At 40.6% G+C, this 27,011-nt stretch overlaps 2 protein-coding genes and 1 pseudogene across 2 annotated transcripts in view; all 3 read left to right on the forward strand.

The window, feature by feature from the left end:
• The window catches only part of LOC134624309 (nucleotide-binding oligomerization domain-containing protein 2-like), a 1,192,597-nt gene that overhangs the window by 833,195 nt on the left and 332,391 nt on the right, over positions 1-27,011 (forward strand). The window lies entirely within an intron of this gene.
• LOC135932501 (putative C-type lectin domain family 20 member A) lies at positions 1,165-17,217 on the forward strand (annotated as a pseudogene).
• On the forward strand, positions 21,753-26,425 carry LOC135932502 (H-2 class II histocompatibility antigen, E-S beta chain-like). The gene is made up of 7 exons (XM_065469989.1): positions 21,753-21,807; positions 22,484-22,756; positions 23,033-23,210; positions 24,209-24,276; positions 24,360-24,470; positions 25,739-25,904; positions 26,404-26,425. Exons 1-7 carry the CDS (start codon positions 21,753-21,755, stop codon positions 26,423-26,425), a joined length of 873 nt encoding a protein of 290 aa, XP_065326061.1.

The raw sequence follows: 27,011 nt of genomic DNA on the forward strand, positions 1-27,011 counted from the left end.
ATGCGAGTCAGACCTTCTGAGGAGGGTTTCACTTTTCTCTCTTCTTTATAATTGACTCTTTTCTCTCTTTCAGCTCCTTGTCTCAGAGTGGGAGGGATTTGAAGCACAAAGGGAGCAGCTTGTCGTTTGGTTGGCTGATATTGATGTCCACCTGAGTGAGGTTGACCAGCTGACAGGAAACACAGACATTTAGCAAGAAAATTACAAAGCAGAAAAGCAAGCAAAGCGAACCCTGGGGTGTACAGCCTTAAGCACAGACAACAGAGCGACACAGAGACGGACAGGTAGCAGCAGCAGGAGGAAAAGAGTGCTGGGGTTGTCCTCTGGTCCCCTAATATAGGGATCAGTATCGCCACCCCCTGCTGCTGGATAACTTTCCCACGCCTCCAACACAGCTGCTGGGGTCAGGTAGCGGCCAAGGTCTTGGCCAAAGGCCAGTCAGGACTCTGAGTACCCCTTGCTCTAGCTTATCACAATAGGTCATGACAGGGTCAAAGGTCACACATTAATCCTAATTATTAAATCTTATACAGCAAGTGGCACAATCTTATAACATATAATACATAGGTTACATGCTTTCTCATATATAAAAACACTTCAGTTTGGGTTCAAAGTGTGTGTGTGTGTGTGTGTGTGTGTGTGTGTGTGTGTGTGTGTGTGTGTGTGTGTCAATCGGACTATGCTAAGCCCAGGCTTCTTGTCCAGAATAGGGTGTCAATTTCGGACCAGTTGTTCAAATCCAAAATTCTTTTGGTTTTTTGAGAACAAGACTCAGAGACTATCTGAGGGCTAGAGTTAGACGAGTCTGACAAGGACATAGTAGGAAGCAGGAAAGAAAGATGCATCAGTCCCAAGAGAGAGTGAAGATCGGGGAGCCCATTCCCAGTCACGCCCCTCCTGGTCTTACTGTTGTTGCCCACATGAGCGTTGAAGTCTCCCAGTAGGACAACAGAGTCCCCAGGCAGAGCACCCTCAAGCACCCCACCTAGGGACTCCAAGAAGCCCGGGTACTCTGAACCACCACTCGGCGCATAAGCACAAACAACAGTCAGGACCCGTTCCACAACATGAAGGGCAGGGGGAAAAAAAACCCTCTCATCCCCTGGGAGAAACTCCAATGTACAGGTGTCACAAGTTCATTTCTGGGCTGGGGATGAACCTGAACAGGAACCATCATTACCCTTACAAGACAACATCAGGCAGATCGTTTCTCTTGAGCTTGAGTGGAGCGAAGGAATGTATTTACAGCAAAACTGTGCACAAGGTAAAGTCAGAGTTTGATACCCTTTGCACTTGAAAACAGATGGTAACAATCAGTTATAACCATTTATTATTATTGTTGTTGTTGTTATTATTATACATGTGTTGCAGTTTTTTGTGTTTCATTAACAGTAGTACAGCAGTATTGGCTCTGCATCTGCTATTCAAAATTTGTTTTCATTTTCTTATGCTTATTTTTAGCATGGGGTGCTAATAGAGCCTCTTTGGTTGTCTCATAAATGACTGTGTGATTGATTTAAATTCAGTACCATGCATGCATACTTTAAAGGTACATTTTGGATACAGTTGCGATTTCCTGTCTGCTGTGCACCCCCAAACACCCACAGGCTCTGGGGGCAGCTCTCTGGTACAAAGCTGCAGTGTTCATTCCTTGCCTCTAAAACAGGAGTAGGGAACTCCAGGCCTCAAGAGCCGGTGTCCTGCAGGTTTTAGATGTGTCCTTGATCCAACACAGCTGATTTAAATGGCTAAATTACCTCCTCAACATTTCTTGAAGTTCTCCAGAGGCCTGATAATGAACTAATCATTTGAGTCAGGTGTGGTGGCCCAGGGTGAGATCTAAAACCTGCAGGACACCGGCTCTCAAGGACTAACGTTCCCTACCCCTGCTCTAAACCCTCCGACTCAGCCATGTCCCATTCACGATTATCTGGTCCATACAAAAAAGAGAAATGCAAAGACAGTTATAAAATATCAGTTAATATAAAAGTTGTTCCCTCTTATTTGTCTCGTCAGTGATGATGCTACACTTTAAGTTATAAGATCCAATTAATACACTACGAGCTAGGGTCAGAAATTAATGACTAACACTGACTGTACTATGAGTATCTATGAAAAACCAGACATACCTACATTTCCTTACAAAATGTTGCCAGAATGAATACAAACAGATCCCTTTTTATAGTTTGAAACACTTAGCGAAGGAGTTCTTCTAAGTGCCTTCAGTCCGCATTTTGAGCAGGAGAAGAGCTTCCTCTCTGCTAACCTGTCCTTCTGGGTGGTAATAGAACACTAATGTGGCTTTACATGTACTTTACATAATTCCTCCTTGGTTCCACTTTCTAGCTCACATACTTGAATTATAGTATTAAAGTTAAATAAAAACATTCAGTAAAAGGACTAGATGTTACAATCCCTGATAATGCATTGCTTTAAATGGAGAAAATCTTGAGGGATGGCTGTTTTGAGGAAGGGCAGCCCAGAAACTTTACCAGCAGCACACATCATTGTGTGCCTCAACTTTCAGTCTTTTACCCAAGCTGCCATTTTTCCTTGGTTAGGTTTTGGGATTAGAGATCTGATCTGGATTGTCATATTAAAATTTTGGGACACATCGTCAGTAGTGGACCTTGGATTCATTGGGTGTTTCGGCCCTTGCAGGGTGGATTAGGCCCCGGAGTGTGTCACTGGTTTATGTTATATTGTTATTGCTTCTTTCTTCTGTTTAGTGTTCTACAGTTTATTTTTCTTCTATCTATTCAGTGCAATTGAGCAATAATACTTACCTCTTTAACATTTATGAAGCCTCATTTCTTCAAAGGGATAGAAAAGTTGATAGAGAGAAGTAAGATGAAAGGGACAATATAAAAAACTATTAAGTGGTTAGCGTAAATACTTAACTACCAATCAGAATAAGGCTCTATGTTAAAAACTGTATTCTTTTGTTTTACGTTAGTTACGTTATGTCATGCAGGCAGGCCATAGCTAAGAGCATTTTCCCACTTAAACACCCATAAAAGCATAAAATGTTGAATGGTATATTTGGCATAGTAATGTGGCCCTAACCCATTTGACTCAACACGGGAAACCTCACTCGGCCCGGACACGGAAAGGATTGACAGATTGATAGCTCTTTCTCAGGATCAGTGATGGGAATAAAGGCGTTACTTTTTTCAGTAACGAGTAATCTAACTAATTACTATTCCTATCGTTACAACGCCGTTACAGTTACTAACAAGGAAACGCGGTCTGTTACTATTTTTCAACAAACAGACGGTTGAAGCTGTGTTCAGCTTACTGCATCTTATATCAGCTGCAGGAAGTAGCTGACTACGTAAGTACAGCTTTAAGTAGCTGCGCGCTCCCGCGGACGGTAATCACGATCACTGTCTAGCACAACACCTGGAGCTCAGGGGGCAAAACAATCACATGAGTGCTGCTGTTTGACTGAGGAAGAATAAAGTAGTCGTGGTAAGCCAATCACATGACCACTTAAAGACAAAGCAACAAGGTGATATATACCAGTTTATAAATTGTGTCGATAGGCCACGTAAAACCAGAGTCATGATAAACAATATATACACCGCGTTTTTTCCTCAATAGTTTCGTCACATTTACTGTCTAAGGACAGCGCTAGCTGCCCCCCCCCTAAAAAAAAAGAAACAAAAAAACCAGGGGAAACTTTAGGAGTGAGAGAGAGAGAGAGAGAGAGAGAGCAGAAAGAGAGAGAGAGAGAGAGTTTTGAGATGTGAGAGATTTGTGACGTTTAGCGTGTTTGGGGTGTTAATGTGTTGTCTTGTGTAGTTAGTGTGTAGTGTTGTGGATAGTTTTGTGTTGTGTGTCAGAACAATGAGGCGACTGCTGTCTCCAGGTAGAAACAGGAGTGATACACCTGCAGCTGTCAGACCTGCAGGTATCAGGCTGTGATGTTCTCCTTTATAGTGGACAGAAATTATGTTTTTGGAGTGGCACAAATAATTTGTGTGGCATCTTATTGAATGCAGAACAGCTGATTGTTCTGTAAATAGTTTGAAATGGTTATTTAAAAAATCAAGGTAAAAGGTAAATGGATGCAAATAACTTTGTTGTTTGCAAAACTTGTCCATAGGATTTTAAAATTGACAATTAATATTTGCATTTGAAGTTATGAAATATGATTCATTAAAGATGTTTGTGGTTGTTACAGTAAAAAATATAACTTTTTCTCTGATATTATGGTTTTTGTCAGATTTTAGATCAATTGTGTTAATACAGTATGTCAAAATGAAAACATGACTGTAAATTCAGACACGTGAGGTTGTGCTGAAAATAATGATAACAAACAAGGCAAAGTAAATAGTTTTTCAAGGTAAAATGTAGAGGTAAAAACAAAAGTAGTTAAAAATGGCCAATTGTAACCTGGACCCCAGAGGGTTAAACGTTTTTTTTCTTTAAAGTAACACAATAGTTACTTTTCAAGTAATTAATTACTTTTAGAATATTGTAACTCAGTTACTAACTCAGTTACTTTTTTGAAGAAGTAACTATAATTAATTACTTTTTCAAAGTAACTTGCCCAACATTGCTCAGGATAACAATATGTCTTATCTGGCTGGAACATAAAAGCTCCATCTCAATTTCTACACAGTAGAGGCATTTTGGGAGTCATAGCAGCATTTTTTTAAACTTAAGGATTAAGTAATTTCTTTCTTTCTCACATAATATACTGACAGTGTTATATGTTTAGTCAACTCCACAAACACAGAATTGCTACATCCGCAGATTTTTGCACTCTAAACTACTCTGTTTAAATGGTGCACAGTTGCGTCAGATATCCAGTAAATCATTAATTATTAAGGATAATCTTAAATTACAAAATGAGTGCTCTGTTTTCATATATGTGCTTATGTGTGCAAGCGTCAGCTCACTGTGTGTCACATTTTGTCGCCATCTGGTGGGCGATTATATCTACTGCAAAGCACTTGCTAAATGTGCTGCTGAACGACAGAATCATGGGTCTGTTGAATGGTACTCTCTGTAGAATAGTATAATATTCTCTTTTAGTGATGGGTGGTTCGCGAACGAAATGGCTCTTAGAGCCGGATCTTTGAAGTGAACAATGCGAGCCGGCTCCTTATTGGGAGCCGTGGGTTTTTTTTTTTCTTTCTCCTGCCCTCTCTTTCACTTTTTTTTCGCTTCATGCTGCAAGTAACGTGTTTGCGCTGAGCAGAGACGGCAAACAGAGCCTTGCCTTTGCGCCCCTCCCCCCTCTGCTCAGCGCTGAGCTGAGGGGGCGGGGCGGTAGTTACACTCGCAACAGCAGTAGCACACAACAAGAGCAGGAGGGAGAGGGAAAGAAAGAGAGCCGGGAGCAACAACAAGAGACAACACCGTCACATTGGAAAGGTTCAGTAAAGAAAATGAGTGACACCAAGAAAAGAAACAAAGTCTGGAGCAGTTTCAATCTTATTGACAAAACAAAGGCAGAGTGTAGAGACTGCAAGAAAAGGATATCACATAGAGCCAGCTCCACAAACAACATGCACAGGCACCTAAGAACTGTCCACCCATCAGTGCAATGGGAAGATAAAACGTAGTCAGTTGAGTGTGATATTAATATTTCTAAATTTTTTTAATTAAGGGAAAGGTATTTTCAAACTTTCCCTTAATTAAAGATCTGGGCGTTCTTTTTCCCCCCCTTTTTCCCCTATTTTAATTTATATTTTATTGTGTTGTGGTTTGCAGTGTTTTGTGTTGTTTCTCTTTCAATTTTTTTAAAAGGAAAAAGCTGAAAATTTAAGTAGTTAAAAGCTGAAATGTATGAAATGTAAATAGTTGGTTTTTGTATTTTATAATTTATTTATTACATTTTATGTGGAGTGAATAAATAAAAGTATATTTACAGTGGCCCCTAGAGACAAAGCACGTACACACTCCAAAACACGTAAAAACTCCGGAGCACGAACAAACTCCAAAACACAACGGAAGTGCTCCAGGATGCTAGGGGCTGTGTTGAGCTTTTGTTACCTAGTGGTTACACAAGCCAGGAAGTACCAACAATCGGATTGGGTGTGTGGTAGTAACAGGTAAATGAAGTTGTTTTTTTTTTAATTATTATTTGAATATATATATATATATGTATATATATATATATATATATATAGATATGAGTGTTTGTGTATTAATACAAAAACAATAGACATATGAATTCGATTGTGTAATTTAAGGTATCTAGGTAGCTCTGTTTTGGAAGTTCAGTTAACACTAGAATTGTGTTTTGGAGTTTGTACGTGCTTTGGAATTTCTAAGTGCTTTGGAGTTTCTACGTGTTTCGTCTCTAGGGGCCCCATAAATATGTATATATAAACATACATAAAGAAAACCATGTTTTTTTACATTACTAATTGCTTTTGTGCATAATTTTATATTGTTGTTGATAATTAATTAATTAAAGCAACAAAACAACCTGAAGAGCCGGTTCGGAGCCGAAAGAGCCGGCTCTTTTTAGTGAGCCGAGCCGAAAGAGCCGGTTCTCTAAAAAGAGCTGGAAATCCCATCACTATTCTCTTTACAATAAAGTCAATAAGTCAGAAATGTGCAAACTGGAGCACAGCCCAAACAGGAAGTCCTGAGGATGCAAAAAAGCCTCTCCAGAGTCTACCACTCTGTGCCTGTCTCACAACCCAGTTTCAAAAAAGCTCAGTGTTATTTGGACATGAGTATGAACAAGGATCAGAAGATCAACTCTGTTTACTGGCATTAATTGACAAATGCTGTCAGTCATAGCAATATTTGGGAAGGAAAACCTCTTCCTGATTCCTGATGCCACTGCTGGTTTTTTCTCCATATCTGTGGGTGTTGATATATATTTTTGTGTTTGCCGATTTTACTTTGTTTGAATCTCGAGATATTATATTGAGTTGTATATTGAGGATGTTACTTTTCAGCAATTAGAGTCGCACATGTTCAAGAAACACAATGAGAATTGTGTTATCGTCGGTGCGCCTCTGTCAGTGCGCCCCAGGGCAGCTGTGGCTACAACGTAGCTTGCCATCACCAGTGTGTGAATGTGTGTGTGAATGGGTGGATGACTGGATGTCTAAAGCGCTTTGGGGTCCTTAGGGACTAGTAAAGATCTCCACTGAAGATCTCCGGCATTAAAATTGTTATGGACGATGTGAAGCAGTCAGAGTTGTTTGATGTTTTGCAAAGGATTTCACTGTTCTTCAAAATAAAATACTCTTTTGACAAAACATACAGGCACACGATGATGACTTTGGAGGCCAGTTTAAAGATGGCGTCTCAATTGTTTCAGTTCACCTGATGGGACCAAGACAGAAAATGTTTTATCAACCAGGCCTTTGAAAACCTCAATAAAGAATTCTTTATGGGTTAAGAGCTTAAAATCATAACATCTCTCTTACCTGATGCTGCAGTTCACAAACCAGTCTGCAGTCAGACACATGTAAGATATGAACATACAGCAACATGGTGAATGTTTCATGTCTTTTAAATGTTAAGGTCATAATTTGGTATAAAGAACATAAAAGGATACGAATTTTCTAATGGCTGCTTCTTGGAGGTTAACGTGCTGTGCCACAAAGCTCAAATCATTTCAAACTGGTTCCTTGATCATAACTGTTGAGCTTGAAGAGTTTTCTTCTTCTTCTGCCAGGTTCTTTCAATAATGCACACACTTGGTTACTGCTTACTTTTCCCCTTTTTCTTTATTGACAGCAACACCAAAAGGGGAAACATCATTCTTTGGCAGTTTGCACGTCACACAGAACGGAACAGGAAGTGAAGTCACCTATAATCACCAAAGTAAAATAATCTTAAAATAAAATGCCAATCAGAAAACGTCTTTACAAAATAAGATAAATTAATATATTTACTTATGAGAACACAAATCTAACAATGACAATGAAGTTTTTGCACTCACATGGCCTCCACAGTCACCAGATGTTACTCTGATAAAGTACCTTTTGCATGTGGTGAAATGGGAGATTTGCATCATGGACGTGCAGCTAACAAATCTGCAGCAACTGTGTGATGAAGTTATGTCAGTTCAGATCAGCATGTGTGAATATTTCCACAATGTGTTGAATCTAGAAAGAGATATGAAGAAACAAGTTAGCTCTGAAGGCAAGTTGGGCCCAACACTAGCAAGGTGTACCTTATGAACTGGCCAGTGAATTTATATTACAGTATCTGAATTAAGGGGTCTTGATATATTCTCAATCATCTAGGAAAGTAAATCTCCAAAAAGTTGATTCTGAGGACACTCTCCGTATTTTGCGGTGGTTTCCGATGTACAACAAGTAAGTCAAACTTCGTTTGTTGCCTGGTCTTAGACTTCTTGTGCTGTGCTAGACGAGCCTTCTCAGTATCATCCAAGTGACTCCCATCCAAGTAACTCCCAGCCCATTGTTCCTTCGGTGGGCTGGTTTCAGTCATTATGCAAATGTACTGTTTATAAGATTGGGGAAATCTGCAGTCAGCTGAGACTGAAGAAGTCACTTGGATGAGTGACGAAACGTTTCTCCCACAAAACGCTACGTCCAGATGAACAGAATCAACTTTTTGGAGATATCTGAATTAAGCAAATAATTCAGATAAAATGGGCGTATTTTAAATATGGTAATATTTCACTTTTTGTTTTTTTTATTTTCTTCTTTTTCCGTCAGTGGTTTTTCTTCTAGTTTGTTCATAAAGGCAAGGCAAGTTTATTTATATGGCACAATTCAACAGCAAGCTTGCTTTACAAAGACATTAAAAAACAAAAACAAATAAAAAGCATGATTTAAAATGGGGAAAAAAGAGTAAGTTTTGAAATTTATGCTTAAAGTGTGGATTTGGTGCTTTATTCAAATGCAGCTGAGAATAGATGAGTCTTCAACCTGAATTTAAATGAACTGAGTGTTTCAGCTGATCTGAGGCTTTCTGGGAGTTTGTTCCAGATATATGGAGCATAAAAGCTGAATGCAGCTGGCAGCCAGTGTAAAGACCTCAGAGCTGGACTGATGTGGTCCACTTTTTTGGTCTTAGTGAGGACTCAAGCAGCAGAGATCTGAATGAGCTGTAGTTGTCTGATTGATTTTTTAGGTAGACCTGTAAAGATGCTGTTACAGTAATCAAGCCTGCTAAAGATGAATGAATGGACTAGTTTTTCCAGGTCCTGTTGAGACATCAGATCTTTTATCCTTGAAATATTCTTGAGGTGATAGTAAGCTGATTTTGTTAATGTCTTAATTAGGGATGGGTACCGGTGTCTGGTGCCATGATGGCACCGGTTCTGACATAAACGGTAGTAACCAGACCGAAAAGCAGCGCACATTTCGGTGCTTTATTTCGGTGAGCTGTGATGACTTTAGATTTTAGCCAATCATTTTACATTTCCGAGGATAGTAGGCGGGGCCAGGTACGTACGTTCTTTTAGAGCAGAGCTACAGATTAAAAATGCCCAAGGCGAAGTGGTCAAAAGTCTTGCTGTACTTCACAGCAAAATATGCAAACTCAGCAGCCTGCAACAAGTGCTTTAAGGTGATACTGTGATACTGTCAAAGGAGGTAACACCTCAAATCCGATGAAACACCTGGCGACGCATAGCGTTTTTTTTAAAAGCCGAGAAATGCGGCGTATTTGATAGCTTGCTGCGAGACCTCACACCATGTACATCTACTGTGGGTGTGGTACCTGTTATCTGACCCGGAGTTAGCAACATCCCCCAAAAACCCGAAGAGTAGAGTCCTGGCCCCTAGCCCTGCCAGTGTAGCAGAAATGATGACGGATGATGATGGCAGCAGCAGCCGTTCTTCTCTGCGTGAGTAGCTTAATGTTGTTCGTGTGTAATTCACGTTGAGCAGGCTAACTGTTACACACTGAAGGAAAACAAGGTTCATCCAGGTGCACATGAGGGTTTATTCCACTGAAACACAGTAAAACAGTTCGGTGTTACTGGCGGCTTCCATTGTAATAACTGGCCTGCATTACTTGGTAGCATTACATGTAATGGCCCTGTATTAATCAGCCCTTATCACACAGAGAAAATGACCAGTAAACAACAGACAACATAACATGTACTGGCTGGTCTATTTCCTATAACTTTAACTGAAACCAGCTAACAGTTTACTTTCACATTACTGATGGAACAACACGGTTACAGAGATTAATGCAGGAGACTAACATCGCTTAGCTAGCGCACAAACGTTACTAGCATTACCCACAGATAACGTAAAACAACTCCCTTATTCCCTCACATATAAACACGAATTACACTCCAACATGTTAAATAAGCATCAATGCTACATAAATGTATGTAGTGCTTGTATATCGCTCTCACCTGAAACACAGTAAAACAGTTCGGTGTTACTGGTGGCTTCCATTGTAATAACTGGCCTGCGTTACTTTGTGAGAGATTATTTTACCAGTTACCCGTTTGGCTGAGCCGCCACTGCCACCTACTGGCAAAACTAAATATCGCCCTAACATCACATCAGGTGGGAGCAAATGAGCTTTTCGCTTTGTGTTATGATGCAAACTATTGTCACAACAAATAGCAAAAAAGATTTTTAAAAAAGATCACGAACACAAAAGGAACACATCTGAGACTTGTTCTTAATGCTCAAAATACTCAGGGTGCCACATAACCACGTCATTAAATTAATGCATGTAAGGTGAACTAGCAAACACCATCATAGTTACATGCGGCTGTCTTCTTGTTTGATGGCAGATACTCCCTTCACCCTGGCCAAAAAGGCTAAAATGACCAAAGAAAAAGTGGAAAACAGTTAAACATGAGAAGTTTTTGGACAAAGTTTGTGTTTTTTCCGTTGTTTAAGCACTGCTTCCAGCCAAGAGTGATACCATATATGCCTTATAGCTGCAGAAAAGGCTAACATTGTTATCTTTTTACAAAAAAACAGCTGAACGTAAGAGGTTTTTGGACCAATTTTGTGTTCTCCATTCTTTAAGCACCGGTTTGAGCACCGTTTAAGCACCGGCACCGTTTCAAAAGTACCGGTTTGGCACCGGTATCGGATAACACCTAAACCATGCCCATCCCTAGTCTTAATGTGTTTTTCTAAGTTTAGGTCTGCATCCATCACTACACCCGAATGTCTCGCCTGGTTTGTGGTTTTTAGGTGTATAGACTGAAGTTCTCTGGTGACCTGTAATCGTTTTTCTTTGGCACCAAAGACTATTACTTCAGTTTTGTTTTTGTTTAGCTGGAGAAAATTGTGGCACAACCAGTCATTACTTAGCCTGTACAGGGCCTCGGTCTCCTGGTGACATTGTGATATATATTTGTGTGTCATCTGCATAGCTGTGATAGTTTATTTTGTTGTTCTTTATAATCTGTGCCAGTGGGAGCATGTAAATGTTAAACAGAAGGGGTCCCAAGATGGAACCTTGGGGAACTCCACATGTGATACTTGTCTGCTCAGATGTGAAGTTACCTATTGATACAAAGTATTTCCTGTTTTCTAAGTATAGTTTGAACCAGTTTAGTACAGTTCCTGAAAGACCTGCCCAGTTCTCCAGTCGTTTGAGTAATATGTTGTGGTCAACTGTATCAAATGCTGCACTGAGATCCAGTAAAACTAAGACTGACATTTTTCCAATGTCTGTATTTAGACATATGTCATTAAACACTTTGGTCAGAGCGGTTTCAGTGCTGTGGTTCTGTCAGGAGAATTATTCTAAAACACTTCTTCAGTTGAGAATCAGAGAGGAGAAACACACTGCAGTTAGTTACTTGCAAGCAAGGGTAGCCACAGAACTCGCACAGAAGTGCGGGCTCTGAGACTCGCGCCGTGCCACTGCCCTGTTCTTTATTTATACATCAGTGGGTGTTTGTTCTTTACATTGGAATGTGGATGTTTAGGTGTGTGTGTGTGTGTGTGTGTCCATAACCGACTTCCTAACCTGCTGGCCTGGAAGTCCAGCAGTTCATCTAAACAAAATGCACTTAGCCTAAAACAGAGATAGATACGTTTATCCTACCATAAAACAATAAAAGAAGGTATGACCTCTCCCATGCTCCCAGGATGTGGGTGTGAAAACCAGAACACTCTGGAATCACACAAGCTTCCTAGGATGAGACATTCTTTCAGGATACTATCAACTACATACTTCTAAACACAAATGATTACATGCAGCATTCTACCATAAGTAAACCTATATAATTAAAAGATAATACTGACATTATATTTGACATTCTATTAACAGGTTCTGTCTAAAACCTGACTGGAAGGCATCATAGCAGTTATTCTGTTTTAAGAAGTAATTGAGCTGTTGAGAAACTGATTTTTCAATGATCTTACTTAAAAATGGGAGATTTGAGATCGGCCTGTAGTTGTTCATTTGTGTCTTGTCAAGATTGTCCTTTTTCAGTATAGGTTTAATTACAGCAGTTTTTAGTGGTTCTGGAAACACACCTGACATTAAAGAAAAGTTGACGATCTGTAACAGGTCTGACTCCAAAGTCTTTGAGACTTTTTTGAAAAAACTTGTTGGCAGGACATCTAAACAGCAAGAGGAGGAGTTCAGTTGACCTAAGATGTCCTTCAGGTCTTTGCTGTTAATAGGGTGAAACTGTTTGATGGTGTTTAAACAGATTTTAGTGGACACAGTACATATCCTGAATCTGCTGTTGATGTACCAATTGCTTGTCTAATCTTTTGGATTTTTTCTGTGAAGAATTTGGCAAAGTCATTGCAGGCCATGGTCGAATGAAGTTCGGCTGCCACTGACACAGGAGGGTTTGTTAGCCTGTCAACTGTAGAAAATAAGACCCGAGCATTATGACAGTTTTTAGTGATGATGTCCTTGCACTCCTCAGTTGTAAATTATAATTGTGAAGTTTCTCTTTATAGATGTCATAATGAACCTGGAGGTTTGTTTTTCTCCATCTGCGCTCAGCTTTCCGACACTCTCTTTTTTCATTTTTCACCAGTGTGGAGTTTCTCCATGGAGACTTTTTCCTTCCAGAGATAACCTTCACCTTAATGGGAGCAACTGTGGAAGTAAATGTTTGCATGTTTGTTTTCAACTACAAGCGGACTTGGTGGATTATTTTCAACTACACAAGGACACGTGTTCGTACTGACTACCAGCTAGTGCTTCTGCGGTAATATCAACTGTCTCTATTTTGACCGGTTGCAAGGCTCTGAGACAGAGCTTATGTTTTCTGCTTTGGACTGAGGGTATCTAATACACACGTTGTCATTGTGTTTTGTACTACCAGCTGTTAAAAGAGCACACAGGGGGGGGCTCTGCTTTCACTTTGGCAAGTCTGTTTTTATTATGTCTCAGGGTCCAGACTGTTGAACACTTTAACGTACCGCTGATGCTTCACATCACAGTCTTCATGATGAAAAACATGTTCTCTCATTAACAGATATCTGTGCTGTCACTTCTTATGAAAATGGACAGAATCTGGGTTCAAGCTTCCTCTTCTATTACCATTGATCATTCATAGGGACCATGAAAGATTTGTCATATTGTCCCCATAAACAACATGTTTTTATAGAAATCACTGTGACACAGAGATTTATATTCTTTCACAAGAGCATGAACTCAAAATCTTTTGAGTTTCATATTTATAAAATATGAAAACGGCTTTTATTACAATGTATGATCTACACCTCTTGTAAAAAAAAGCTGATTGGATGCATTTAAAAAGGCTCCTGTCCTACCTTCTATAAGCACGCGCACACACACACACACACACACTTTGTTGGATTTGATATGAACAGACACATGAAATTCATTCCAAGATTTTGCCTTTGCTTCAATTAAGATGTGTGTTTAAATCTACGATACCGTTTGAAGCGAGATCGATCAACTGCAGACCAGAAAACAAACGACGGAGGCTTCCAGAAAAGTGCAATCGAACGATGAGTTTATTGACAAAGGAGAGCAACCATCAGCATATGGTTTGTTTGCTCTGATGAAAATACACTGGGTTCTGAATTTATAGCAAAGAGGATCACGCCCCCACGTACACGTCAAGTACAGTTCAAAAATACATTGTTTACAGGCAAGGGTGCATCATGTACATTCTTAATAACTATAAACAGACTTATAACTTCTCCTTTCTATATCAGTTACCTTTTAAGGTGATAAACTTCAAGCTGCACGGCCCCTAAAAGCTATTAATGGACCCTCGTCATCAATCTCTAAGTAGACTAAATTGCAGCAAGTCTCAAGAAGGAGCAGAAGACACTTGGGCCTTCGCTCAGGCCTGCCACTAGATTAATATGTGTATTGTAAGCGTGCATGCAATTAACCTGCTATGTTCTCATCTTCCCTCAACATGTATCACCTGGACACTCTCACCAGTGAAGCTTAAAACCCTTTTGGACGGAACATCAACTCTAAACAAGCACAGTTATGCATTGTGTATAAAATGAACTCAACCTGTGAATAGAGAGGTCACTGTGATGACAAACATATTCAATACTATTAAAATAATACTGTACAACATGTTATTAATGCAGTCATCATAAGGCAGATTATATGATAGCAAAAAAGAATCTCTAAATCCCAACACGTTCTTGTTGAAATAGTTTATTGACATATTAAAGATGTAGCCCAGTAATTATGAACAAAATAAAGTGGATTGCATCATCTGCAGGTTGTGAAAAAATGGTGCCATATTAAAAACAATTGCATATCCAAAGGAGATATTTTTGGACAACACAGTTTGAATAATCAGACAGACATTAATTGAGCTCTACAAACTCAATGATGGATGACAACCTGGTGGTGAGTGATGGTGGAAGCTGAGCTTGAAGACATGTGAATGCTACATCAGTACACACAAAAAGTCTTTGACAGATTTTTAAGATCACGTCAGCATCAGAGCGATCCAGCGATAGTTATCAGTACAGGCAGCATTATGTTTATATTCTTAAAAATCAGCAGACTGATATTCATGTTTCTGTCACAGAGTGGAGGCTTGTTCAGGTGTGCATCTGCTGTCATATTTGGATATTAGAAACTTCCTCTTTCTGCTTGTTGGACAGTCCAGTGTTTCTTCTTTCCATAGCTTAATGTAAATGAGTCCCTTTGTAACTGATATCTACACTGTAACTTTGTGTCAGGGGGAAATTCTGTATCTTAAAATTCAAATACTGAGTACAGAGTGTGTGTTAGTACAGATGATTATTTACTGCAGAGCTGTCTGCATGAACACCAGAGAAGAACCAGATTCAAACCTGCAGGCTCATTTCATGTCTGTGTACAGAGGTGCTGTGTGGACCACATTTATACTATTGCTTTTTTTCTTTATGGACAATTTTAAACAGATGATCATTTATTAAGAATAATATTAATTATAACACTGTGTGATAAACTGGATATCTATCTGTGTTTAATGTAAAGTGCTGCGTGTCCATCAAACAGTGAAGAGCTGCTGGATTCATTGTTTCCTCCAAATGAAAGAAAAGTCATTTTCATGTGACAGAGCGACGATGCAGTGGAGTCTGTTTCTGCTTCTTCTGATGGGTGAGTGATCATTTTACCAGGGCTCCTGATTGTTTCCACCTAAAATCCTTTAGTTTGATCAGGACTCATTAAACAAATGAACTCTTTCTGAGAAAATCAAGGATTCACCTGTAAACTGGACAGTTTGATGGGAACATGAGTTTCCTGCTTGTATCAGCAGATATTCAACAGTATTTCTTCTGTTTTAGGTCAGTGTGTCTTCATCACATGTCAGCTGTATGAGTACCACTTTATTAAAGAAGAGATGAGCTGGGATGAAGCACGGGCATACTGCAGAGAGAACTACACAGACCTGGCCAAAGTGTTTGACCTGACAGACATGAGAAGACTTCAAGACTCTGCACAGAGTCAAACAGAAGCCTGGATTGGACTGTACAGCGAGCCAGGAAGAGACAACAGGAGGTGGCACTGGTCTCTGCCGGGGGAGGAATACACTGAAAATAAGACCTGTTGGAGAGATGGAGAGCCAAATGATAAACCATATACTGAGAACTGTGTGAGGACAAAAGGCAAGTGGACAGATGTTTCATGTACTCACACGAATCAGTTCATCTGCTATAACGGTGAGAATATGTGGACAGTAATACTATAATACAATATTTAATAATGTTATAATCTAGTTTATAATCTATGTTATATCGCAAGTTCCTGAAAGAGACATTTTGAAGACTGAGACAAATTAGTTGATAAAGATGTTTTTGTGTTTTTCTGTTGACTCGACAGAAACAATGAAAGACAATAAAACCTTTCATTTGATTGAGACGTCTGTGACCTGGACTCAGGCTCAGAGCTACTGCAGACAGCATCACACTGACCTGGCCAGTGGACTCGATCAGATATACAGTGAAGAGTTTAAGAAGCTGCAGAAGTCTAAAGACCCTACAATGAACTTGTGGATCGGTCTGTTCAGAGACACCTGGAGGTGGTCAGATGGGAGTAACTTCTCTTTCAGATACTGGGACATGGACTCATTTAATGATGGACTAAACAACAGGACATGTGCTACGACTCTGTTAGAGAGATCAGGAAGATGGAGCTCTGCTGGATGTGACCAAAGAAAGTCTTTCTTCTGCTATGATGGTGAGTTTACACAGATTTATCTCAGCTGTTTGTCCAATAGATGAGCCGCTGGAATCACTGAGAGGATTTAGGTCAGTATGTTTCTTCAGCCACTTATTTCAGCATGTATGTTGAACTTCTGTCAGAGGTGAAGATGTTTAGCTGATGGTTGGAACAGAGATTTCTCTGTAGAGCGGCTGATTCATCTGAAGAATCACTGAAATGTTTTCTTTTGTTCTTCCAGTGAAACTGGACCAAACATCCACAGGCTTGAAGTTCAGATTTAACTGAGTTCATGTTTTCTCTGATTTCATGGCAGATAAACTGATTCTGATCAGGGAAAACAAAACCTGGGAGGAAGCCTTGAATTACTGCAGACAGAAACACCATGACCTGGTTTCAATCAGCAACCCTGAGGAGCAGTGATGGGTCCAGGAAAGAGCCAAAAAGGCCTCGACTCCTTTTGTGTGGCTGGGACTGCGCTACTCCTGCACTGCACGTTTGTGGCTTTGGGTCACTGATTATGTAGTGTGCTATGAGAGGTGGGCTTCAGGGGGAAAGACTGAAGACTGTGACATGTCTGCAGCCATGACCAGAGGAGGGCAGCACGAGTGGGTCAGTCAGAGGAAAAATGAGACATTTAATTTTATTTGTATAAAACACTAAGGTTCAAACCTTTAAAGCCGGTCGGAGCGTGCCCGCTCCGACCGGCGTAACTGTCGGAGCGGAGTGGCGTAACTGTTTTTAAACCTCTATAGAACTGCAACCACGTAAGCTAGCGCAATAATTTTTTTTGCATATGAAACCGGAGGAGTTTTACTTACATCTTATGCCATCAGCTTGTCCTAGGTCACAGTTTCCTTCTGCATATGGCTTTGCAAAAGTTGCATAAAAAGCACTTGCAGCAACAAAAACATAATATTCCAGAAACACGCTTTGCCGATCTGATCAGCTGTTCATAACACTTCCTACGCTGGAATAGGCGTCAGCGCGAACTATCGCATGTCTGCCATTACCTGCGTGAAACCGGAAGTGACGTCATTTTGCAGAAATGTAGCTTTTTACCATCACGGCCTTATGAGCCTATACTGGTGTTTTTAAAAGTCATGTTTGACTTTATGACTTTCTGTGTCATTTCTGGGATGCTTTGCGTTATAATATTTATTTTTGTTTTTCCTGCAGTATATAAAAATTGATGTATTTCAAAAAGAAAACTATGAAGACACTAAAAATAAATTTCCTGTGGTGGGAAACTCTTTTGTGCAACTTTTTTGTATTTACAGTTTTGAGGGATATGTCAGGGTCCTGGGTCTGAGCGACCCCAGGGTCCCTGAGCAGTTATGGACTTGTCTTGTATTGTATGTATATTTGGTGTTGCTGTCCCTCTTCTCCCTGTTTGCGGATGTGTGTATGTGTTTCTGCGAGCGCCGGTTTGCGGGAGCCCTCAGGCCTGGTGGGTGTGGCCCTGCTGGCGGACTGGCCACACCCGAAGCTCCTGCCACACACCTGCTGGTGATCAGGGCTCGTCGGGGGAGCTATTTAAGAGACCGATGGAGCTCCCACCGACGCGGGATCATTGCGTGAGACTCCACCTTAGCCATCCAGTTGAGCTTAGTTAGTGTGTGTATGCCCGCGGTTGTATGTGTCCTGATGGCTGCTTCTATTGTGTCCCCAGGAAAGGTGTGGAGTGCCAGACAGCAGTCAGCACAGGGAGTGCTGAGACACAGGAGCGGAGAGCACAAAGACACGGACTTGCCAGGGAAAAACACGACACGGGAGTCAGGGGAGAGCACGGGGATTTATTGTTGTTTTTTCCATACACTGTAAATAAACACACTGTTTAAACACAGAGCTCCACGCCTGGGTCCTCCTTCCCTACATCCCCGTGGTTTGCCCTGCCAAACCGTGACAGGATAAGCCTCTTAAATTTCTCTAACTAGAAATATATGTTGAAAAAACAAAAACATTTTTTTTTTTTTGTAGTTGATTGCACTTTTTTTTGCAATTTATGTAGTTACTATGCACTTAATGCATACATGTTATTAAAATTTGGGTTATAATGGTTGTGTTGATGTACTTGTGCAACTTGAAATGCTCCCAAAATGGCACTACAACATGTAAAAATATAATATAAGCTCTGGTGGACTTGGTTCTATCATAGGTCTTAAAAGGTTAAACCTAAAGTGACTTCTTAGCTGGATATGTAGTGTGATGGCCAGACCCGTGGCCACACTCTAAAGTCAGTAACTCTTGTATTTTCATTTGAACATAGTAACACACTTTAGTTTCCAATAACTTTATTGATTGGTTTGGATACATTTGTTCTATTTGTAAGCGCGCACATTTAGTTTACTTATGTATTCATACCACTTCTTTACTTTGATTTTTGACTAACCTTTGTCTTTTTATTTCGTACCTGCCAACATCCCTGGGAGTTGCTGGACAAAAGATGGTAGCCAGGGTTTGAAACCATTAAATACAAAGAGGGCTAATTAGACCACACCACCACTTCCCACTGAAGGGGAGAATATGTGTTTTCTTTACTTTAAAAACAAATTATTTGTATTTAATTAAATATTTGAGTTTAGGGTTTAATGGTTTTGATTTTCTTCTTTAGTGTTTAGTTTATTAACGAGCTAGATTGTACTGCATCGTTTTGTGATTTATGATTGTGTTTGTTTGTTACCCCTCATGTGTCACAATGGTCTGATCAGCCATTATATATACCCTTGTATGTCATTTCATGTTAGGTCAATTATGTTTGTTTGGGCAGTCATTTGGTTTGTTAAGTTTGCAGTCTTTGCCCGAGTTCAGTTTTGTTTCTTTGACCTCTTTTATGAGCTCAACATTTATTACTTTTATAAATATAATTTTTGGGGGTTAAATAAATGAAAACTATATTTTTCTAATAATTCCTGGGACTCCTCCTGTTTTTCAACTCAGTCCATCACAAGCATGTAAAAATATAATATAAGCTCTGGTGGACTTGGTTCTATCATAGGTCTTAAAGGGTTAAACCTAAAGTCACTACTTAGCTGCACATGTAGATTTTCTGGGGTGAACTCTGTGTTTCTGCTCAGTGTTTACAGTCTCTGGGTTTGAAATGGGAGAAAAATGACCAACAGATTATTACCTGCAGGTTAGATATTTGCAGAGAGCAGTCTGTGTTTCATTTCCTCTCCTTTACCAGAGTCAGGAACATCTTGGTTTCTTCCTTCATTGTTGCTGGATTGGTTCATTATTAAACTGTAGCAGGATATTTGTTTTGATTGAGTTCAGATATGTTGATGGTTTGAATGTTTCTGCTTCATGTGCTGTAAATCTTTGTATCACACCATTGTATCCTCAGCTTGAATTACAAAGCCTGTCACTAAAAGCAGGTAAAACCATGTTTGTGTCATGATTCCATATGAGCTCTGTAATGTGATCATGTTTGTTCATGAAGACAAATAAACCACTGTGTAAACGCAACAATCTACATGACTTATACACCTTCATTTAACCAAGTCTGTCACTGTCACAGCTTTCACAAGAACTAATACAAACAGCGCCACCTAATGGTAAAACCTGTTAACATCAAACTAACATGTAGCTCCATGAAATTTCCACAAATGAAGATATGCAGAATCAGACAAGGAGTCTTTTACATCACTGTGGAAGAGTTTTTGGCCGTGTCTATTCGGCAGAATTGTTTGAATTCAGACACACTGGAGGTTTTTCAAGTTCATCCCAAATAAACTTGATCTGATTCAATCTGATTTAGACTTTCACTCGGACACTCCAAAACCTTCATTTTGTTTATTTGAGCCATTCAGAGTTGGACTTGCTGGTCTCTCTGAGTAACCTCAGTGCTCTTGAGTTTCAGGACATAAACTGATGTTTGGACATCCTCCTTCAGGATTTCTGAGAGCAGAATTCATGTCGTCCTGAAGCAGCAGAGTAGCCCAGACCATCACATCACGTCTGACTGCTGCTTTGAGGTGTTTTTATGAAATCCTGTTAGTCTGTTGTCTGATGTAACGGGACTCAAACCTTCCATAAAGTTCAGCTTTTGTCTCTTCAATCCACAGAAAAGTTTCTGAGGAGGATCATCCAGATGTTTTTGCAGATGTGAGATGAGCCTTTGTGTTGTTTTTGCTGAGCGGTGGTTTTCTCTTTTTCTCCACTCAAATAGAAATCCTAATTTTTCAAATGTAAATAAACGGCTTTTTAGCTGAATTTTTGGGTCAACCTCATTTTACTATAATTTCCCAGTCAACCAGATCACAGACTTCAATGGTGGACAGACAGGATGTACCACTTTCAGAGGGCTGTTATAGAACAGTCCAACTGATGATGGGTTTATTTTCACAGGCAACTATAAATCCATGACTTTTGAACATGTTTGATGTCACATGGTCAACTATATGTATGTAACCTTGGTTTCTGGTTGTTGTGGTCTTATCCGGTTTCTTTTGGCTGCGGCTGTACTTTAGACTACAGTTTATCTTAAAAATGTTTTTCCATAATAAACACCAACATTACAGGACACTGTGCACTCAACTTTTACTTTGTTGACTTCTCAATGAACATGTCGCAGGGGCCGTCACACTATAAACACTAGTGATGTGTCGGTCGCGAACAAAACGGCTCTTAGAGCCAGATCTTTGAAGTGAACGACGCGAGCTGACCTTATTGGAAGCCGTCGTTTTTTGTTTTTCTTTCTCTCACCCTCTCTCGCCCTTTTTTTCGCTTCACTCCGCACGCGAGCCTTGTGCTTTGTGCTGGGAAGAGGGGGGAGGGGCGGTAGTTACACTCGAACAGAGCGGGAGGGAGAGAGAGAGAAAGAGAGCCAGGGACAACAACGTCACATTAGAAAGGTATAGTAATCATCCACAACTATTTTCAGTTGCGGATAATAAATGATACAGAAAGTTTATTCATGCAGATCCATATGACAGAGAATGTGCATCTTCTTTTAGTTTTCATATTTTAATTTATATTTAATTGTGTTGTGGTTTGCAGTGTTTTGTGTTGTTTCACTTTAAATTGGTTTAAGTTACAGTTACAGTTACAGCTATAAATTAAATTAAAGATCACTTCCTGGTTTCCTGTCACAGATTTCTTCCTGGTAAAAGATTATGGTGCAGATCATGTGACCATGTCCTCTTGTTTTTAGCGCTGTGCTCAGTCAGACTGTCTGTTTGTCAGGAGAGCTCATTATGGATTCATCTTTTCTCTGCTTCAGCCTCTTCTTCATCATCCTCTGCAGAGCAGGTATTATAAATACACTCATCAATACTCTGATCACAAGTATGAACAAAGATGAAAAGTCTAAATTAATGTTTTACTGATTAAATGAACATGACACATGAGCTGGGATTTGTGTTTTTAGCCACCAGAGCTATTTGTCTATAACCTTCATCTGTGATGATCCTCCTCTTCCTCTCAGAGCTGGTTCCATTTCTTCATTGTGTAGTTCACTTATTTACAACAGCTGACAGAGTAAAATGAGATCAAACAACAAGAGCATCCGGCTGCTTTGTTTAACTTTTTTCCCATTTTCAGAAAATATTAGTAATCAGCAGATTAATCAGTCGATGAAAGTAAGTGTTCACCTCAGTGTTCGTACAGTTTACTGGACATAACCTTTTATTTTTAAATATATATTATTTATTTTGCAATATGAAATGTATCATTTCTATTTTGTTTTTAGTGCATGATGTCCATTTTTAATATTTGTTATGTGAATATTTATAGTTAATATTTGAATCAGCACTAAAAAAAACAAAAAACAAATTGAACTATGTTATTTGAAGTGATGTGATGGTGATGATGTTACTGTTGTGGTGCTCCAACAGTAGCTGTGTGTAACTCCTGACAGTAGAGATGTGTGATGTGTGTGTGGGACGACCAGCTCATCCTGAGTGATTCTCTGATCTTTGTGTTTCAGATGGATACGAGTATTACACTTCATCCCGCTGCCTGTTTAACTCCACTGAGCTGCAGGACATAGAGTACATCAGATCTTACTATTACAACAGAATAGAGTATGTCAGGTTTGACAGCAGTGTGGGGAAGTTTGTTGGATACACTGAGTACGGTGTCAGGGAGGCAGACCAATGGAACAATGATCCTGGACAGCTCGCTTTCATGAGAGCTCAGAAGGAGACGTACTGCAAACAAAATGTTGACTTCTGGTACCAAAGTGTTCTGACAAAATCAGGTGAGTCAGTGTTTCTATGACATAATCGGATCATCATATAAACATCATCACACTGATGTCGTCATCATCACAACTCCTTACTGGACTCTCTGCACAGTTTACAGTAACACTGCTGAAGGTTTGATGTGACACATTCATTAAAGCTACAACATCTCTGGAGTTCTGCTCCACATTAAAGCTTTGGCCTATATGACGTCACACTGGAGTGTCGGTGGTTTGTGGAGTCCTGCTTTAAATCATTAGAAAATTGACCAAAATGTCATTTTCATGTTCCAGTGAAACCATCGGTCAGACTTCACTCCATACCCCCTGTTGATCTTCGTCCTGCCATATTGGTCTGCAGCGTCTACGACTTCTACCCCAAACAGATCAGCGTGAGCTGGTTGAGAAACGGACAGGAAGTAAGCCCTGACATCACTCCTACTGTAGAGTTTGCAAATGCTGATACACCCAGGTGAGTGTAGTTCAGGCCTGCCAACAGGACTTTCTGATTCTTATTTATTCTTCTTATTTTTTAATGTCACCTGGTCAGCAGAGATTGCGATGTTGTGGAGCTTCGTGGTCAGAGTTCTCTCTTTCTTCAGTTTAACTATGTCCACTTTTAGTTATTCACTTTAGTTTGAATAACATGAACATCGTCCACAGATGCAGATGTTCACAGCTCAGCCTGTGAAGCCTGTTCCCTCCTTTTTCATTTCTGCTACAACTAAATCCATCCAATGTTCCTGTATCTGCAGAGCCGAGTGTTTCAGCAGGAACTGAACAGGAACAGGAAGTCCCCAATATGAAACATGAACATTTCCCTACACTACTCTTCCATGTGCAGTGTTGGGGAGTAGCAGAATACATGTACCGCCGTTATGTATATAAAATACAAAATATGAGTAACTGTGTTCTGTTACAGTCACAGTTTAAAAAGGTGATAATCAGAATACAGTTACTTTGTTGAAATGGATTACATGGTGTTTTGTTCCTGTTTCATATGTTAGGCTATGTCCTCTGTTTTTTGATAATTCCACGCCGGTGGAAACCCAAATAAAACACGCAATATTACTTGCATAATGATGAGAAGGAATGTTTTTAAAAATCATATTCAAAAAATATTTTATTATGAAGGCAATAGGCAGCGTGTTACAGGCTTTAAGGATGCAGCCTCATGGGCAGTGTAGTCCGTGCTGCAGGGAGAGTGTGTACGACTGCTCCTCCCGTTATGTGTGTGTGAGTGTGAGGGAGGCAGAAAGAACAAGTTGAACAAATGAACAAATCCTATGACTCCATAAAAAGCATTGAGTCTCCAAGTTCAAACTAACGAATGCAGCCATGCTAACTAAACCTGCCTTTCTATACTCTGGAGGACTACAGCAGGAAATAGAATTAGGCTGGAAAACAAAAAGGAAACAAGGCTGAATTGTAGTTCTGTGTGAGAGTCAGTGATGCTGGTTTATGTTGAAGGTCAGGAGAGAAGATCTCCTGTATGGTGGAGCACTCCAGCCTGGAGGAACCTGTGGTTACTGACTGGGGTAAATACCTGTCTTTATCTACACACCTGTAGACCTGCCTGTGTGTCTGTCCACCTGTGTGACTCTCACCTGTGTGTCCTCAGTCCCGTGCATGTCTGAATCCAAGAAAATGATGATCGTTGGAGCCTTTGGGCTGATCCTGGGTCTGGTCTTTTTCCTGGCTGGAGTCATCTACACAATGATGTGCAGCAGAGGTCAGAGCAGCACTCACACAAAGCACCAGCTCACATCAAACTAAACACAATCCTGGAAAATGTTGCCTGCAGACAAGGAAAGAGCAGCCAGCAGCAGCTTTGGTAGAGCCACCATTGTGGGTTGCAGGTGCTTACCAGAACATTTAAGTGTCTAATAATCATGCTTTTATTGTTGTCTGGTGTGGAGCCTAACACTGGGCCCCGGGCTGTGTGTTATATACCAACTGCCTGGTTTCCATAAACGCTCATAGCTCGCTGCCTAAGATGAATATACTTAGAGTCTGGGCCCGTTCAAGTAGTGCTGTCATAACTGTGGTTTCTGAGAATCTGGTATCTAAATCTACACTCATAAAGATAAAAACGTTGTGGGTGGTGGATTTAACATTTATCGCTCTGCCCATCCCAGAAAAGGCGGTGGTGTGGGGGTTAATGTAAAGGACTGTGTTCCTGTCTTCCTTGTAGTGTGGATTCCTGGGGTTTCAGTGGAACTTCCTGTATAAATAAAGCTTAAATAAGATAAATTATAACTCCAGATTATCACTGAAACATTGAAGAACTGTATAAGGGTGACAGGTCAGCGGTGGAAATCTTTGTAAGGTTTTTCTAGACGTCAACAAATTGTTTTGGCTCCTGAACAATAAAATGTTTGGTTAAAAGTCGTCTGAATGTGAATGTTTGGTAACAGATCCATAAAAGCACACTGACAGTAATCTTATGTGATCACAGTAAAGTGACTGATTTCAGGAAAAGGTGATAAGATAAAACAGATCTTTATTGTCACGGTTACCAGAACAGTGAAACACAGTTTGGCGTCTCTCCATCTGCAGCTTGTAGGTTTTCACTGCAGTACAAGGTGATCGGTGGTTTTGCACATGGAGTAAGGGGTAGTTAACCTCCAATCAGGGTGGAGGTAGGGAGTGTTTGACAGCCATTGGTTAGAAGCTTCTAGTGAGTCTGTTTGTCTTGACTGTTGGACCTGTAGCATTTACCAGAGGGAAGGGGGGGGGGGGGGGGGGGGGGGGGGGAGTGAGTGTCCAGAGTGTGAGGAGTCCTTGATGATGATGCTGTCTTTTTGCTGAAGTCTGCCAGTATAAATGTCTCTGAGGGGGGTTAGTGAGGTGGCAATTACCCGCTCTGCTGCCCTCCCACCCATTGCAGTTTCCTCTTGCCCTCCACAGTGCAGCAGTAGGTTGGAAGGCTCGATGGTGGAGCGGTAGAAGTTGAGCTTTGCTGTGCTGCGGGTTTAAATTGTCATTTTTATGTTCCAGTGATGCCGCAGATCAGCGTTCATGCTATGACGCCCCCTGGTGGTCATCATCTGGCCATGCTGCTCTACAAAGTCTACGACTTCTACACCAAAAAGGTCGCTTCTGCTAAAGTGATAGCAGCAGCTGATTTGCTTGAGAAGACTTTACCAGATGAGCTGGAGCCCAGGTGAGTCCACAGCTCTGAGTGCAGGTACAAAGGATGAGGAGGCAGATAGTTTATAAAGACACACTCAGGCTGCAGGGTGGCTTTATTTATATAACTTAGATTCTGTCGTAATGATGATTATTTTAAACCAGAAGATGAAACTGCCAGAAACATTGAGGGCTGGATCTGTGTGTGTAACCACACGTGTGCCTGTATGGTGATTTCCTGTATGAATGACAGTAAATACCAGTTTACATCAGGCTCAGTGTCAGGATTATGATGTGGATGAGTCATTAATTACAGAAGTTCATGTTTTTAATACAACTGCTTCTATTTATTAGCAGTGGGCACATTCACATGTATAAAAGTGCACTAGATAAGCCCAACAGAGTCCCAATCCTGCTTAGTCCTGCTGCTACACGCCAGCAGACTCTGGGACCAGCGTTGGTTAAAGCAGTGCAGGTCCTGGTTTAAAGCAGTCAGACCTGTTCTAACAATGTCTTCTCTGTCTGTGCCCCAGGACTGATGCTGGTCCCCAGTAGCTCATCCTGATTGTGGACCTGGACCTGATTCTGCTTCTGTCTGTCAGCTGGAAGTAAAGCTGCAGCTGCTGGAAGCTCTTTGTTTGATCCAGACTCTTTGAGTCAGGCTGAATGTGGCATAAAGGTAAGGCTGGAGGGGGGGAGCTCTGTGGGTGTTTGTGTTCTTTTCTCAATAAATCTGTTTCCACAGTCATGTGATCGTTTTCCTCTTTCAAACCCTGTAATGACAGAGAGCTGTTTTGGCTCTGCAGTGTGGGTGTGTGTTTACTTTGCTGTTAATAAAGTTAAGCAGATCAAACAGACAGCACACGCTGACCTCTGACCCCTGTGAGCAGCCAATCACAGCAGGCCAAGGGGAAGAAAAACAAACAAAACCCGAGCTCATCCTGACCCATGGTGGATCCTGAACTGCTCTGGATCCTGAACTGAGAGCAGCCGGAGTCCTAACAGAGAGTTGGTGAAGGTAAGAAGCTCCTGAGTGTGTGTGTGCTGCAGACTCTATCAGGTTCAGATCCTGTGGTGCCGTCACTCACTGCTGTCTTTCTGCAGATGTTTCTCAACTTAGCATCAGAACAAATGAGCGTGT

This window comes from Pelmatolapia mariae, linkage group LG3_W (genome assembly GCF_036321145.2).
Source record: "Pelmatolapia mariae isolate MD_Pm_ZW linkage group LG3_W, Pm_UMD_F_2, whole genome shotgun sequence".
Classification (NCBI taxonomy): Eukaryota; Metazoa; Chordata; class Actinopteri; order Cichliformes; family Cichlidae; genus Pelmatolapia; species Pelmatolapia mariae.

Excerpts from the sequence above, each read along its gene's own strand:
- LOC135932502 (XM_065469989.1), top strand. The coding sequence starts at position 21,753 with ATGGATTCATCTTTTCTCTGCTTCAGCCTCTTCTTCATCATCCTCTGC. Across the intron at positions 22,757-23,032 it reads AAGTGTTCTGACAAAATCAG|TGAAACCATCGGTCAGACTT; the intron begins GTGAGTCAGTGT and ends TTCATGTTCCAG. Across the intron at positions 25,905-26,403 it reads CCAGATGAGCTGGAGCCCAG|GACTGATGCTGGTCCCCAGT; the intron begins GTGAGTCCACAG and ends TCTGTGCCCCAG.